General features: G+C 39.0%; 1 protein-coding gene across 2 annotated transcripts; it reads right to left on the reverse strand.

Moving 5' to 3' along the window:
• Nucleotides 1-1046: 1046 nt before the first annotated feature.
• LOC115734835 (transcription factor TCP1-like) lies at nt 1047-2835 on the reverse strand. 2 transcript variants are annotated; one of them, XM_048282408.1, is made up of 2 exons: nt 1744-2835; nt 1047-1551 (listed from the first exon to the last, which is right to left on the reverse strand). In XM_048282408.1, the coding sequence occupies exons 1-2, from the start codon at nt 2752-2754 to the stop codon at nt 1489-1491; spliced, it is 1074 nt and encodes a 357-aa protein (XP_048138365.1). In that variant the 5' UTR covers nt 2755-2835; the 3' UTR covers nt 1047-1488. The 2 variants fall into 2 exon arrangements, with proteins under 2 accessions (XP_048138365.1, XP_030521650.1); XM_030665790.2 differs by having other exon boundaries at nt 1047-1557.
• Nucleotides 2836-15549: the final 12714 nt, after the last annotated feature.

Raw genomic sequence — 15549 nt, forward strand, 5'->3', positions numbered from 1 at the left:
TCTTACTGCCTAACTCTAGTACACGTGCGCATGCGAATAAGTGTGCATATATGTTATCTTCGTGGCGTGAATCTTATACCTAAATCAATTAAATAAGATTCTAGAATTCTTAGTTCATCTTGTTATCTAGAGACTCGACGCATCCTTTATTATATTCACTCGAGCAATGGTTCTAACTAAAGCGAAGAGACAATCGAGATATTATTCTTCACGTGTTCAGTGTTCTTGGAAGTGTTAGGTGATACTTGTAACTTAGGACTACTGCTATACATTTACTATTGGTAAATTAGATGGAGGGAGTCCATTTTTGAACGAGATGACTGAAAAATCAAATATCGTTTAGTATAAATTCTGTGCATATAGTATCGAGCTTTCCTTTCCTAATTTATCGAAAGAATCGATCTCATCAAGATAAAACGTCTTTACAATGAGAATATGTTTTGGATCGCAGTTATACTACGTGACATCGATAGGTGAAGAAAGAGCAATCAAGATTGAGATTTTCTTGAAAGTTTATCCATAAAGTTGATTGGGCTGCATAGTGGACATTATAAATAGGATAGTTACGCTACATCAGTCACGCGATAGATGCATAAAGTGCATGCATTCTCGCAACTATATCATGCATTTTTCTCTAAATGAGCATGCATCTATTGCAACTTTTCCTTCAGTTATCAGTGTCTGAGTATTTATTGACATCCTATTATGAAGTGCTATGTATGGAAAATAAAGAGAGCCCATAAAAGATTTTCATCACACTTGGATAGTCATCTCTCTGATTAACAAACCATGGACTTGGTTTATAAAACTGCAAAACAAGGGGTGAAACTTTAAGCATGAATTATAGGGTTGACAATCTTCAACGCAATTAGGAAAAAAAAAATTCAATGGACATTGAAATCTGCTTGATCATACTAGAAAACTGAATAGTGGATATAACAGTTACCTATACAACATAAAACGGGAATATTATCCATGGTTTTCGCAACACAACTGATTATGTTCTAAATTCTAATGAATATCTATATAGGCAGTGACTGAATGATGTCAAATTGCTCAATCTTCTTCGGTGCTCAAAGTTGTGATTTTCGACGGTCAATTGAGTCATCAAACAGGATTGTAGTTAATGCCTTCCTATAATTCAGATGATGCATGTTGAGATGTCTACTAGGATGACACAAAAAGGAAAACAAGCATCAAGGTCCACAAACTTGGATATAGCACAGATATTAAGTTCTCTTGGAGCAGCTTAGCAGAAGCATGGTAACCTAAATTCTTCCCATTATCCCTTCTAAAACATCACCATATCCACAAATAGAAAGAGAATTTACCACAAAAATAACGCGACTTAGGTCTTTTTACAGTTGCAGCAACAATCCAAGTAAATCCAGACAGAAACGGATGCAATATTCTGGTTGGTGTAGGGGCTGATTCCGGAAAAAAATTCCCCTTCTTGACATGGAGAGAAGTGCTTAGAAATTGTCCAACTTAGCGCATATATTGGTCAGAGTAGCCTTCCCATGGCATGCAAAACAATTCAGATTCAGTGAACTGATGCTGCAAAAGTATGCATTGGTCAAGTGATGACTTCATAGGAATTTGGCAATTCATAGTTGCTTGATGCTTTTCATTACTTGAGAAACGTAGAACAAAACAAATAACTAGCCAGTCTATTTGAATGCTTCGAAGTGTTGGTTGACAATTATATCTACCAAGGGGGAAGATATCGAAGCCGGCACTGACCTCTACTTGGGCGCTTTGTGCATGGTTGAAGTTGTGAATTTCAGATGAATCATCAGCCATTGTCTTCTGATCATAAGAACTTTCTCCTTCAAATTGAACTTGCACATCGATGTTAGTAACTTCGACGCCGCTTCCTCGATTTCCAGAGTCATCACTAGTTCCAATGGAACAATTGGATAGTAGTCGGCCGTTCAGATCGCTCTCGGTCAATTCGTCCCAAGGTCGATCCCCTCTATTGAGTTTTTGAAGGATCGTCTTCGCCCTTGTTCTTTGCTTTGCTCTTTCCCTCGCCTTTGCCCTTGACTCTCTCACCGTAGGGCAAAACACAGTCTTTCGCGATTGTTTGACCTTCCTCTTTTTTCCAATCGTCTGTTGCTGACGACCCTTAGCGATTTTGCCTATTTGAGGCGTCACTTCGCGCTCTGATGTGCAAGGAGCACCCACAATAGGGATGCTTTCGCCGTCGTTCGTCTTCTGAAGGCCCGTAGCTAATTCTTTAATGGCGGGCGTCGACTTCACCAGCAACCACTTGATAGTTTTGCTAGCTTTGTCGACCCCGAGCATGTCCTGAAGACTGAAGAACTCGCGAGCGACTTCAACGGACAACCTCATCCTCCGGTCTCTCATGCCTTGAGCGGTGTTGATCTTGCTGTGCCGATCCTTCTTCGAGAACCGCTCTGCCGGAACAACCCGCTCACCACTCTCTTCGGGGTTCATTCCGGCGCTGTATCCGATGCAACCGCCGGAGAAAAAGGTCACTGGATCGGTCATTTGGTGAGGAGTGTTCAATGGTTGCTGCCCTTCTGACAAGAGATTGTTGTGAACTTGAAGAAAAGCACCACCCTCGCTATCATCGCCGTAGAAGATGGAGGGAGAGGGGAAGTTGGAGAGAGAGAAAGGAGGGTCTTCTTGTTTGAAATCAAAGCTAACGTCATGGAAGATGGGATGCTGAAGAATTGGTTGCTCACTGGAGGAGATGAGGTCATTGGCACTGTGGTTTGAGTGAAACATTGCGCACAATCAATTGTGACTGCTGCACGGACAAAGCGCTAGGAGGATTAGGACAAGTGCGACACGGATTGAGAAGCTTGATCTCTTAAGCGAAAAGGATCCAGCCCCAGGTTTGGGAAGGAGAGTGAAATATGTGTTCTATTCTCCTAGGGCTAATACAACATAAGACCTTAATAAGCAACAACAGACCAACTTTATAAAGTACAAGTAATGGAATTTCATGTGAGTACATGGGAAAGAGATTCTTGAGTGCAAATGGGCATGTAGGTTTGCAGAGGGAGGGAGAGACAGCAATCTTTTTTTTATAGTGTTCTCATGTCGCTTTTGCGGATTAGTTCTGTAGATTAATCTTTTGTGGATTGACATTGGGTTTTCTTCCCTTAAAAGCACAAGTGGGGCTCCTAGTTAATGATAGATCAAATCAAGAAACGATCAAGAAAAGGGAAAAACACTTGGGATCGCCGCTACATGTCTGATTCAACAACAGGGCAAGGGTTAATGGCATATCTGTTTATGTTTGTATGAGTGGGAAACACCAGAGAGAGGTTTTTCTTGAGAGAGAACAGAGAGAGAAGGGGACTCATAGTCAAAGTGGACTGTCCTTGCCTAGGGTTAGACGCAATCACGCGCAGAGAGAGAGAGAGAGATAGAGAACATGCATGTTCATGCATCTTCCCACAAGAAGTCACTCCCTGTCCCATGGTGACCTAGCACATCTGACATGTCTTCCTCTTTTTCTCTCTCTATCCCTCACAAATAATATTACCCAAGTGCTCCTAACAAAATCCTACTCCAACTCTCCTATTCCAATCTTTCGATCGACAACGTTGCTTATACCGTTTTTATTCATTCATTCTTTCAAACGATCCCGTAAATTGTGCGTGCGCCTTCATTAACATTGAGGTGCCGCATGTTTGAGTCGGATGGTGTGTACTAGTTACTAGTCTCATGACTGAAGATAGAATATGCCTGCATAATGCTTTGAGCTGAGCCAATGGTTCAAACCTTGATATTTGCTCTCTCTCTCTCTCTCTCTTCTCTCTCTCATACGTAATGCTATTGCATCGGTTTTGTTATTTGAGTGTCGTCTTCTATGTTCTAATGATTTGCTTCCGATAAATATACGCACGAAGTTATTATGTAATTAGATCATATGATATGTACATGTTTATTAATTTGTAGGCATGTGATGAAGATGTATATAATCCATAATAGGTGAATAATTAAAATACCTTACCACAACCGAAAGGATCATTAGTTAGCTTATAACAATTTCTTTTGTCCAAATGAGGAGATGAATTATTAGGGTGACTTCTCTTTGAACGTACCATAAAGTATATACTCGCTATGGAACATTCAGATCTAAGATTGCAGAGAGATCGTCATCTAACGTCACTTGCGACCATTTATACCAATTCGGGTGAGCCCCATTATCTCTAAAACAAATGAACTTTCATTTCCAATTTCGATTTTTCTATCACGTGTGTTGTTGAGGAGATATTTGATTCAGACCTTGTGAATTTCTATGTATTATTTCCTTATGACAAGACTATCAAATATGCGTTTTACATCTCTTGATACCAAGCATGCCTCTCTCTCTCTCTCTCTCTCTCTCTCTCTCTCTCTCTCTCTACAACCTTAAACAATGACCTTATGCCATGATCACGACCTCCTCAAATTTGGTCTTTGCGTCATCCTATTTCGAATGATGAACATACTCCTTCAGTTGCAGTTGCCCACTCCGTTCGATTTCATCACTTTCCCATGCCCTTTTGTCACAGTGTTTTTGCTCTCTTTCCATTAATACATGCCGCAATCTGTCTCTCTCTCTCTTTCTCTCTCTTCAGAGGGACATCGCTACATGGACCACATATGTTGCTAGACACAAGGGCTCTCTGTCACAGGTTGCTTTCAAACAGGAGATGATAACCACGAAGAAAAAGACAAGGGTGGTGAATGTGAATTGTATTTTGGCTTGTCATTTTTGTGGTGATGTGCGCTGATGATGGTGCTAGCGTAAACCCCCTTCCCAAAGCTACTTTCATCTTCACTTCCTTTTCTGTTTAGTGCTTTCATTTCAACTTGGTGCGAAGTATCTCTGCATTTACCAACAGACACGCCCCATTTAGCTGTGGTCCATGAGGGGATACGCTTGTGGTCTCAATCTCGCTTGGGGTGCTGCTGCAAATCCTCTTAATCTTTGTACAGAGGAAGGGCATTATTGCACGGCTCCAGTGCGTGAGGGGATGAACCGTTTTCCAAATGTGGTATGGCTTTTGGGTGTCTTGCATGCACACACTTCTCATGCAGCAAGCTATATTTAGGCTTGTCCATTTATGCTCGTTCTTATCTTCTTTCCTGCGAGCTCTTGCAATTTCGAGGTATTGAAGTACTTTTCATATCCGATGTTAATGTGTTCGATCTAATCATTCCATGAATATTTTGCAACTGCATACATGGCCAGATCTCCTAGATTTCAATGGGATCATGTAGCGTCGATCTGTAGTTTATTTCCCAGGGTCCTCTAGTCCAGCTTTCCGAGCAAGTCGGCCGCGGATGATGACAACAAACGAGGTGCATGATTTCCCCAGCAAATGTACATGCCTGGAGGAGAGAAGTCACAATGTGACGACGGGGATTTGAGAGGGATTAGGGTTTTGTCAGCTGCCACTAGAGCTAAGCCTCGCGAAGTTTCCGGCCAAGTTCGGGACAGTTCTCTAGGGTGACAAAACATTGCAGCATATATATATGTGTGTGTCTTGTGTTTCTGGAGTGAGTTGATTAAGTTTGTCCTACGTTGTTTGATCCACTATTTGAAGATGTTCGAATGGGAAAGCACATGGGCCACGTGAAGAAAAGCTGTCTGTCTTTTTTATCCGATCTCCTTAGGTTAAGGGTAGCCTACAACTCTCTCTCTCTCTCTCTCTCTCTCTCTCTCTCTCTCTCTATGTTATGTGATTTCATTAGATTGCTCTTAAAGTTGTTCCATTTTAATCATTGGGATTGGATATAGAGGAGGTAACCCTTGATTTTTTTTTACGTAAATAAAATAAGATAATTAGATATCATAGCAAAGTGCGTTTACATGTCAATTCGCGTGGATAATTGAACAAAAACCGAATATATCCCATGCTCTATTTTCGTATTTGATTTTTCAGAACTTCACCGATACGAGGATTTTCTCTTTAAAAAAGCTCATCGAAAGCATTTCTTGAAATCTATCTTCTGACTCTGACCTATATTTCCCAATTATCTTTGTGCCCAAGAGACGAATGTCCCTCGTTTCTCAACCTTGCCCAGTCCCTCTCCTTCGATGTAAGGATGGCAGCATGGATCAAACGGCTTATTGTCCCCAGGATTTTTCTAGCATAACAGTTTTTTGAGATATGCTTTCCTGACCGTATTTTCGAGAACGGTACAATCTCGACCATTGATCCACACATCATCATCGCGTATTTTGCATAAATCACTCATTGATTGGGAGACTAACAATACTGTCAAGCTAGTAGCTTGTCGATTTTTTTCTTGTGAGAATGACAGTATATTGTGGGTTACAAATTCTCGAAGGAATGAACCCCATAATAATTATTTCTTATTTGTTTTTTATTTTTTGTGGCTCACAATATGTTATCATTGTAAAGGCAGATAAAAAAACTGTTACGTAAGTATATTTCTTATTCATATCATGGTGTGAATATGGATGTTCCACTTTTGCCTAGAATAGGTGAACAAAACAAAGCCAAAATAATGAAGCCTATTGACACGTGGAACTGTTTTCGTGGAAGGCAAAGCAAAAAATCTGATGTGCCGTACGTAAGAATATGGACTTTTTTCGCTATTGGAATTAGATATGACGAGCAAAGACAAGCGTCAAAAGACATATTGGTAGAAAAAATGACCAGTGTCTTCTTGTTCCAAATAAATTCTTGGTAGTTTACTCAACAGTTTTTTTTCTTCAAATTACCAGCATAAAAATTGATGACTCCTTAAAAGGTTGGTAAATTTTTCAAAAAAATAAATAGATAAATATTGATAAACAATTCAAATAAGAATTAACACAACAAAACCAGCCGGTACCCTGATGAAAGTAAAACTGGTAAGTTACTCAAACGAAGGATGGTGAATTTATATAAGATTTGATGCGTATAAGGCGCTTGTAAGAATGGTAAATAAAAAATGGTAAACAAAAAGAAAACTTGGTAAATGAAGAAAATAAATAAACATAGGTAAGTAGCTCATATGGGAGCTGGTAACCAAATAATGTCGGTAACTAAATCGGATTGCCTGTCACTCAATTGAAAATCGATAGAATGCACGCAATAGTTGATAAGTTTGACCCACTAGTACAAAAAAAAAAAAAAGGAGTAACAGATAAATTGGCAATTTGCAAACTGTCAGAGAGTTCGTAATTTCACTAAAGCGTCGCTAAGTTAAGGAGAAATCAGATCATCATTGGTAATACTCTTCAATGACGGTTTTTGATATTTACCTACTATTTCAATAATCTACTCGCATGGAAACAAAACATCCCCGTTATAAGATTGTGATTGGTTTCGCAGATGTAGGTCGTTTTTCTTTGCTTTTTTTTTTAATTATTTACCCAGTAATTTGACGTGGCTCCTACGTCATAACAGTGAATTATTCTTTTTTTTTTTTTGGGCTTAAGATCCTAAATAATTATGTACAACTAGGTTAGCCATGGTATTTGCCCTGCTTCGAAAAGTTTCTGATTTCATTCATTCTATTGTAGTGGGCTTTTTGTTAAAAATCTGGTGAGGGATCCAAGCCCATAAACAAATGTCATCAACTGGGCCATTGGACAACAAAAGTCAGTGGGCTTTTGGACTCAAAACAATATCAACATTCATATCAACGCGAGGAAAAATTTCGTTTCCGAGTTGGTTCGAATGATACGAATTTCGCTAATAACTACGAAAAAGTAAAAAAAAAAAAAACGATGGGTGCCGTCACGGTCGGGAAACAAATTTTCACAATGCGAGAATTGTCGGCAACCCCAACTCGTGAAGTGGGAATCGTCACAGCGGACATGGATAAGCCCACGTCACTATCCAGACTTTTTTTATTGTTATCATTTCAATCTTTCCTTTGAGATCTTTTGGGGTTTTGGTGGAGCCCACTTTTCATAGCCGAAATTGATTATTCGTGTTGGCGTCGATAGTGACATTCGATAATTCCTAAATTACCTTGTCTCGTAGCGTCCGATGATTTTGTTTCCTTGTTACTTGATTGAGCAAATCCGGAGCCGATCTTGAGTTGGATTGAATATACTTACGAGGGCCCACTTATCGACCAAACCACACATGATTATAGTAGGCCCCGATCCTTGATTAGGCCTCCATCAAACGGCAAATATATGCACAAGCCCCACTTGTCGATGCGATATGATAGATGAACTGCACAAATGAGTAGCCCGTCATTAGTAGTTAGAATCGGTATTACCAAAATACGATGATAAATATTTGCATTAGAAGATGTCATACCAATAAATTCGTGCCAAGTTGGGCCTTTCTCTTGTTAAATTCAAGTCGGGTTCGGATCGTGCTCTCGTGTCGTCGCCTTTGTATGAACTGATGCATCTCAAATCGTTTTCTAAACAGGAATTCTAACGATAACACCAAGCTCTTTTGAGGAAGATCAAGGGTGTCAAAAGGCCCGCGCCGGATGGGCATGCCTAGCCCGAAAATTCACTTAATTTTCGAGCCTTTTCGGGCCCGGTCGAGTCGGGCCGGCCCGCCGCCCGACTTTTTTTAACACTAATATTTTCTTTTTTTTAATTTAATTTAATTTTTTATTTTTATATTCTTTTATTTGATGGGTTTGTGAATTGATTTTGATTCCAAAAAAAGAAGAAAGAAAAGAATCAAATCGGAATCCGGCCCAACTCGGCCCGGCCCGGGTGGGATAGGGTCGAGCTCGATCTTGTTCTGTTTCGGGCCGGCCCGTTGACACCCCTAAGGAAGATACGGATAGGAGGGCACGACACCGGGAAAATCCATCCATTCGTCTCCGTCTCCGAAATTCAAATGAAATCCAGCAATGTACTTTGAAAAGGCCGGAAAGGGGAACCGAGGCTTTGCACAATCACGAAGAAACGACCAAAACCACCGAAGTCTACTCTCAAACCCATCATCGATACCCAAAGTACGTTGCCGTCTTTGTCGAAATAGACGAAGGCAAAAGCCAGGAATCTCATTTGACGCTGTCTTGACTTTTCCTTAAGATCCGACCCTTCTTTGGTCATAATGCTAAGTCGTGATTAGAAATCAAGACGATGATTAACCGAACGAATCGAAAGTTTGGCGGTGGGCCGTTCGAATTAGTCTTTAATTAACGAAAGCTGTCCCGAAAAAGAGGCTTTATGTAGTGGAAAGTTGCCGGACGGGCACTGGGCAGCAATTATAGACTCATCAGGTATTAATTAGTATTAGATTCATCAGGGATTAATTAGTATTAGAAAGAGACATCACACGTGGCCTTTTTTTTTTTTTTTTTCTTTTAACCATTTTTTTGCCTCTACGAGATCTGTTGTGATGTATTGTGATGGGCATTTAGGTATTTGATTGCGTGTGTATCGTGACTTCCCTTCATATCAATGATAGAGCATACTACAAGAGGTTTCCTGATTTAGCAAGTGCCGCTAAATCATGTGAGTCAAAACTTCTAAACAATATCATAGTGTGGTGAGAATATGTGGATCAATTCATGTCCTGAGTTGCCACATAATCCTGTCACTTTTAAGAAAAATCAAAGAACGGTTTTCGATGGAACATATGTTCTCGTGGGACCGATTCCCGCAAAACAGATTTAAAGTGAGTTTTATCAAAGAGAGAAATCCAATAAGGCTGCATTTGGTCATATGAATTTCTAACTAGGATGGGATTGGATACGAAATTAAGTGATTTTGCCATTTCCTATCCAACGTTTCGTGAATCACAGTAATAAAAATTGGAGAGGTTCGTATCGTATCACGTTCATTATTTGGTATTTGCGCATATCGATGTAAATGACCATGAAAACACATAAATGGTGTCACGACCTAAAATTCGAAAATTTCAAGCTAATGAATTACTAAGTTAATTATTTAACTAACCTAACTCGGACTCTCTCAAGCCCATATCAAATCGCAACTTATAGTTCAATGTGATTAACATGTAATGTATTTTGAATTTAGAGTCGCCACTAATCGTTTTTGGTAGGTCTATCAGAAATCTAAGTAAATTAGCGAGAAAACTAAATTACTTCTATGAACCTGGAGATCTTAAGTCCGGGGACTTGATTACACTAGATTACTCTAACATCCATTCGATACCATTTTCTTTCATAACATTAATTAATTTTAACCTAACTAAGTCACTAACAAAGGTTATTGCGCGGGTGTGCAATCAATTAAAGTAAACAACTCAAGGTAATTACGGGAAGCATGCGCCAAGGCAACCTGTTCTCACTTTTGAATTTTCGCTTTTTAATGGGATAAAAGACTAGCCTAGATATAAGGGAAATTTTCGTTTAAGGGCCCAAAGTGCTATCGATTTTCCAAATAATGGCTCGAAGTAAATGTTGTTTCAAATAAGGGTCTGAAGTGCCATTTTTATTTCAAAAAATGGCTTGAGTATGGGTATTTTAGTTATTTTCACTTTTTTTAAACTTTTTTCCTTTTCTCTTTTTTTCCTTTCTTTTTTTTTTTCCCTTTTATTTCTACCCTAGCTCACTTTGGCTAGCCACTGGCGAGGGAGGTAGCGGCCTCGCTTGGGCGAGCCGAGGGTGGCCCTCGTTGGGGTGAGCAGAGGGCGGCCCTCGTTGGCTTCGCCCGAGTGAGGTCGAGGTTAGGCCTTGGCTCACCCAAGCGTGGCCAACGGGGCGAAAATTGCCTCAATGCCTTCTGCATCGCGATGCTCCCCTTCACGGCGAGGGCCGCCATGTTTGAGGCCGTCAAGCGGTGCTAGAGCCTCGACTTGGGGAGCACGAAGTAGATGCGGTTCTGCACAAGCTCGAAGAAGAAGAAGAAGACAGGGACAACGCGCTCTAGGATTTGAAATTTTCGTGAGGGCTAGAGGCCCTAGCTAATGGGCGGCGGGGTTGCCGGCCCTCGCCGCCCCGGCCGACCTCCCACTAGTGGTGGGGCGATGACCACAAGCGGGAGGGGTAGCCTTCTCATTGTGTGGCTTTTTTTTTTCCTTTTTAAAAAAATAGAAAAAAGGAAAAAATAAAAAAAAAATGAATCAAAAATTTAAGAGTGAAATGATGAAAATATCCTTCGGACAGGACCCTTTTTTAAATACTATGGCCACTTCGGGCCCTTAATTGAAACATACTATGTCACTTCAGGCCCTTATTTGAAATAAAGTTCACTTGGGACCCTTATTTGAGAAAACAAGAGGACTTTAGACCCTTTTTTGGATTTTTCCCTATATATAATGCATGAATTTAATCTAAGATGCAAATGAATTAAATTAAATGCAAGGAAATCCTAAGCATGCATATGAAATTAATGTAATTAACTACATGACTAACCTAGATGACAAGCAATTAAATTAAACTATAATACAAATGATGTTTCGATTCAATTAGATCGACTACATGACGTGTGAATTAATTAAAACCCTAAACATGCAATACAAACTTAAATGCAATCTATATGACATGGCAAAGATGATATATAATGCATGATAACATGACATGAATTATATATTTTTGTATTTTCGGAATAATTAACGACACTAAAGAAAACTATGCTTAAAGCTCATTATCTTGCATATTTTAGGGTTTAAATTTGCCTAAACCTCAACCTATTAAAGATAGATTATTTTTTAGACATGAAAATCTAATCAAATATGCAGATTCTATTCTAGAATGCAAATCCAATTTAAATTATTCTAGAATTAAATCAAACATGCAAATATCTACATGATTTTAGTACTAAGATGCAACCTAGTCTATATGCAGAAACTATCTAAATGCGATATCTTTTAGAAATTTAAAATATATCATGCGAGATAATATATTCTAAAAGATAATAATTGACAATTAACAAATTCAAATAAGAAAAGTAGATAAAATGCCAATTAAAAAAATCGAGAAAGTGGATATATCAATCAAATTTTGAAAATATATCGCAATATTTGAACCAATCTTTAATTCGTAATCTTACGATTAATGATTGAATGCAAATAATTGCCTAATCGAGTAATAATCTTAAAGATGGACTTGCGGATTAGAAAAGATTTCCTAATCAACCTATATTTTAAAAAAGAGATATCCACTTATGCAATATGCAAGATATGCTTAGATAATAATATGCAAAACTATATGTAAATATTAAAAAATAGGCAAGCGAATATTCTCCAAATAATTAAGATAAAAATTTACCTTCAGATTACCTTTCCGAAATTCGAATCAAATTGAGATCGAACTCAATCTTGGACCGGCTTGCGGATGGGACCGGCTCGGCGAGACTTCGCACGTACGAGTGATCGCGGGGGTGTATCCTTTTTCCTTTTCTTGTGCGAGTCCCAAAGTGTGCCACTAACAGTCACGGAAGTGCACCTGCACAGGAGACAAGTTTTTGCCTTACTGTATTATAGCAAATAATTTCCAGCGGGCATAATGCTTAAGGATTTCACATAATCGGGACTATCCAGCGATTGGCTCGAACAACTTGTTGTGGTGGTCGCTCAGTAGTAAATTATTGACTGCAGGAACGTCAACAACTTGTTGCCGGTCATGGGCCGAATCGCCGGGAAACAGAGTCTCCGAGAATGCTCCAAATGCAACGAGATCTTGGGGGGTTTATCTGCTGGGCGATTGGCTGGCCGTGAAGTCCGCCGGAGTCGAAAGATTGGCCGGTCTTGTTGCGATATTTGATGGGAGACACGACCAAACTGGCCGGGATGGCAGTAGCGACGTGCAATGGCGAAGCTCGGGCACGGGCTGCAGGGGAGGAGCTTGCTGGTCCTTCTCTTGTTTCCTTGATGGATATATCACGGGCGGCAATCAATTTGGCGGAACCCGTAGAGAACAGACAAGAAAGTAGTTCTTTTTCACTTTTCTCTTCTCTTTGGAATTTCAATGCGGACTCACTCTCTCTTTTCCGTCCTCTCTCTCTCTCTCACACACACAAAAATCTGCCAGGTTTTGAATTTTTTTGTGGCCTCAGAACCATGAAGATTCCCTCATGGCTATTGAGAACGAATCAAATCATATGATTCTATTTCTCAATCTTTCTGACTTGTTCCTACGGAACCAAGATTGAAAAAATTGAAAAAAAAAAATCAATCATTCACAACTACTGATGAAGGATTTCTAGGATTCGTAATCCTCTTTAGAAATCGAATGGATTCGGTCTTATACATACGCGAGGAAGGTAATCAAAATTTTTTTTTTCGTCACTCGTGAAGCTCTCTGGCCGTGTATATAATGAATTGGCCTCCGAATCTGCACAGAAAAATAAAAATATGAAAGGAAGAAGACTTCTCTCTTTTTTTTTTTTTTTTGGCTTTGCCGTCCCTCAATGACCGACTGTATTGACTCCGGTCTATCGAGAGAACAAAGCTCTCCTCTATGAACCCATCCCCCCTCTCTCTTTCTCTGTTTCAGAATTCTCAACGTGCCTACTGTGAACGTGAACCCTTGTCTTGTAGAAAAAAGTCCCCTACGCATATGTGGGAAAGCATCAAACCGTGGGGGTTGTTTTGATTTGTGAAGATTCTCCTTGATTTGCAATCTTTCGGTTTCCTATTCTGTTTTGCCGACAATGCCGTGGATGTGTCCACGTTCATTCACCGTCCGCCGGCTCATTGCACAAGGATCGATCTTCAAGATTTGCAATCAGAGTAAAACTGACTGGCTTTAAATGGCTCCGATTCACCGTGTGTCAATTTAGCTCCATTGACCACCGCCGATCCAAACAAATGCAAAATGTTTTTTGCGTACGGAAAATTAAAATGCAAATTATATGAAAACTATATGAAAATATTTTTGCTAGGAACTAAGGTTAACCCCTAATTTTAAAATGCTATTAATGACTAATAGGGAAATCAAAATTTAGGTGTCAATAAACGAAGACTATAAGAATTTATCATAATTCGCTGCTAACTCTAGTAAGAGAGAGAAAAAATGATCATTCACATTTGCAACTACGAAAAGTTTTGTCTCTTTCGTTACCTCCACTAAACTTCAAAATGAACCACAAAGTTACGGAAGAGGATGGATTTTTTACTCTCTTTCTGTTGTCACGGACTTTTGACGTGAACCATAAACCTACGAAGGAAAAGAAGTTTCGACTTTTTCATCGTTTTCGTAGAGCTTTGATGTGAACTAAAAAACTACCAAGAAGTGGTGAAACTTCAACATGAACCAAAGATACACATGAGAAGAATATGGAGATTTCTAGATTTTTTTTTTCTAGAAATTTCATTGACCCACATTCTTCGAAAATTAGAAAGATCATTTTCAAGTTCGAATTTGGTCATTTAAAGTATGGGCTCTTCTAATTCATTTTTATTTACTTTTTTTTTTATACTTTTATATCTCTTTTTTGTTATTTTTATTCCGTTCCATCACGTCTTAACAAAATTTTTATTAAATAATAAACTATACTATCATACCTAAAATGTGTAACGATATAGATATGAAGTGGGTGTGTGTGTCTCTCTCTCTCTATATATATACATATGCACAAAATACATATTATAAAGTAAAAAGAAACTAAAATTTATAAATACATATAAGAATAAAAAAATAATTTTTTAATTTTTAATTTTTTAGTATTAGAATTCAAACACAATTCGTATTTAAATTTATCATTTAATAAGTTTGATATTCGAGAAAAAATAGCTTTTATACCATGAATATAAGAGTAGGTTTGGTTCATCATTTAAAATAAACTTTGAGGAAATGCAAATGCTTTCAACCTAAAACGGTTTAAGAAAATGCTAATTGCGTTTGGTAAAATCTCATTTGAAAATGGGCTTTGAGTTGAATATTATTTGGTGAAAATAACGTTTCAAAGGGGCTTTGAATGTAATTTTTAAATTTTTAAATAAAAAAATCACCTATTGCCGGACCGTCGAAGAAGATAAACAGTAAAAAAAGGGACAAAATCGAAAATATAGAAAATTGATGTGGCTAGTTTTGGAAGGAAAAAAAATCTCTTAGCATTTGTCTAAATGCTGAAAGCCCAATGCTGGCTACTATCAGCATTGGACTTTCAACTTTTTAAAATCAATATTTGATTAAATACTGATTTAAAGCTGAACTAAAGCGTGGGCTGGTGAGAATTATTATCTGTGGGCTGGTGAGAATTAAAGAAAGCAGCATATCCCATGCGCGCGCGTAGAGCCGTAACTTCCCACGTGGCATTGCACGTGCCTCCGCGGTGCCATTTCATTTAGGATCAGTCAGTCGGTCAGTCCAGTCACTAACTAGTGTTGCCTTCTCTTACCCCGTCTTATCTCCTAACTTTGACTTTAAACCCAGTGACGGGACCGTGACCTAAAAGCTCGATCCGAGCCGTCGATTCCTCCACGTCACGTGAAAAAAAATCTCGCGCGGGACACATCTAGGGAATGTCAACGCATAACGCCACGAAACTTTTGTTTATATTACCGGAAGATTTTTTTTTTTTTGGGTGGGGGGTGATTAAGGATTACTAGTAGAGGATAATCTTCTCCTTTTTTTGGGTCGGAAAGCAAAATTAATATGAAAACCGACATACGAGTCCCTTTCCCGCTGAATGGGTGCGATGGCCGATGGGAACGCTAACCCGGTCCGAGAAAC

This window comes from Rhodamnia argentea, chromosome 7 (assembly GCF_020921035.1).
Source record: "Rhodamnia argentea isolate NSW1041297 chromosome 7, ASM2092103v1, whole genome shotgun sequence".
NCBI classification, from domain to species: domain Eukaryota; kingdom Viridiplantae; phylum Streptophyta; class Magnoliopsida; order Myrtales; family Myrtaceae; genus Rhodamnia; species Rhodamnia argentea.

Excerpts from the sequence above, each read along its gene's own strand:
- LOC115734835 (XM_030665790.2), bottom strand. The coding sequence starts at position 2,754 with ATGTTTCACTCAAACCACAGTGCCAATGACCTCATCTCCTCCAGTGAG. Across the intron at positions 1,558-1,743 it reads CACAAAGCGCCCAAGTAGAG|CATCAGTTCACTGAATCTGA; the intron begins GTCAGTGCCGGC and ends ATACTTTTGCAG.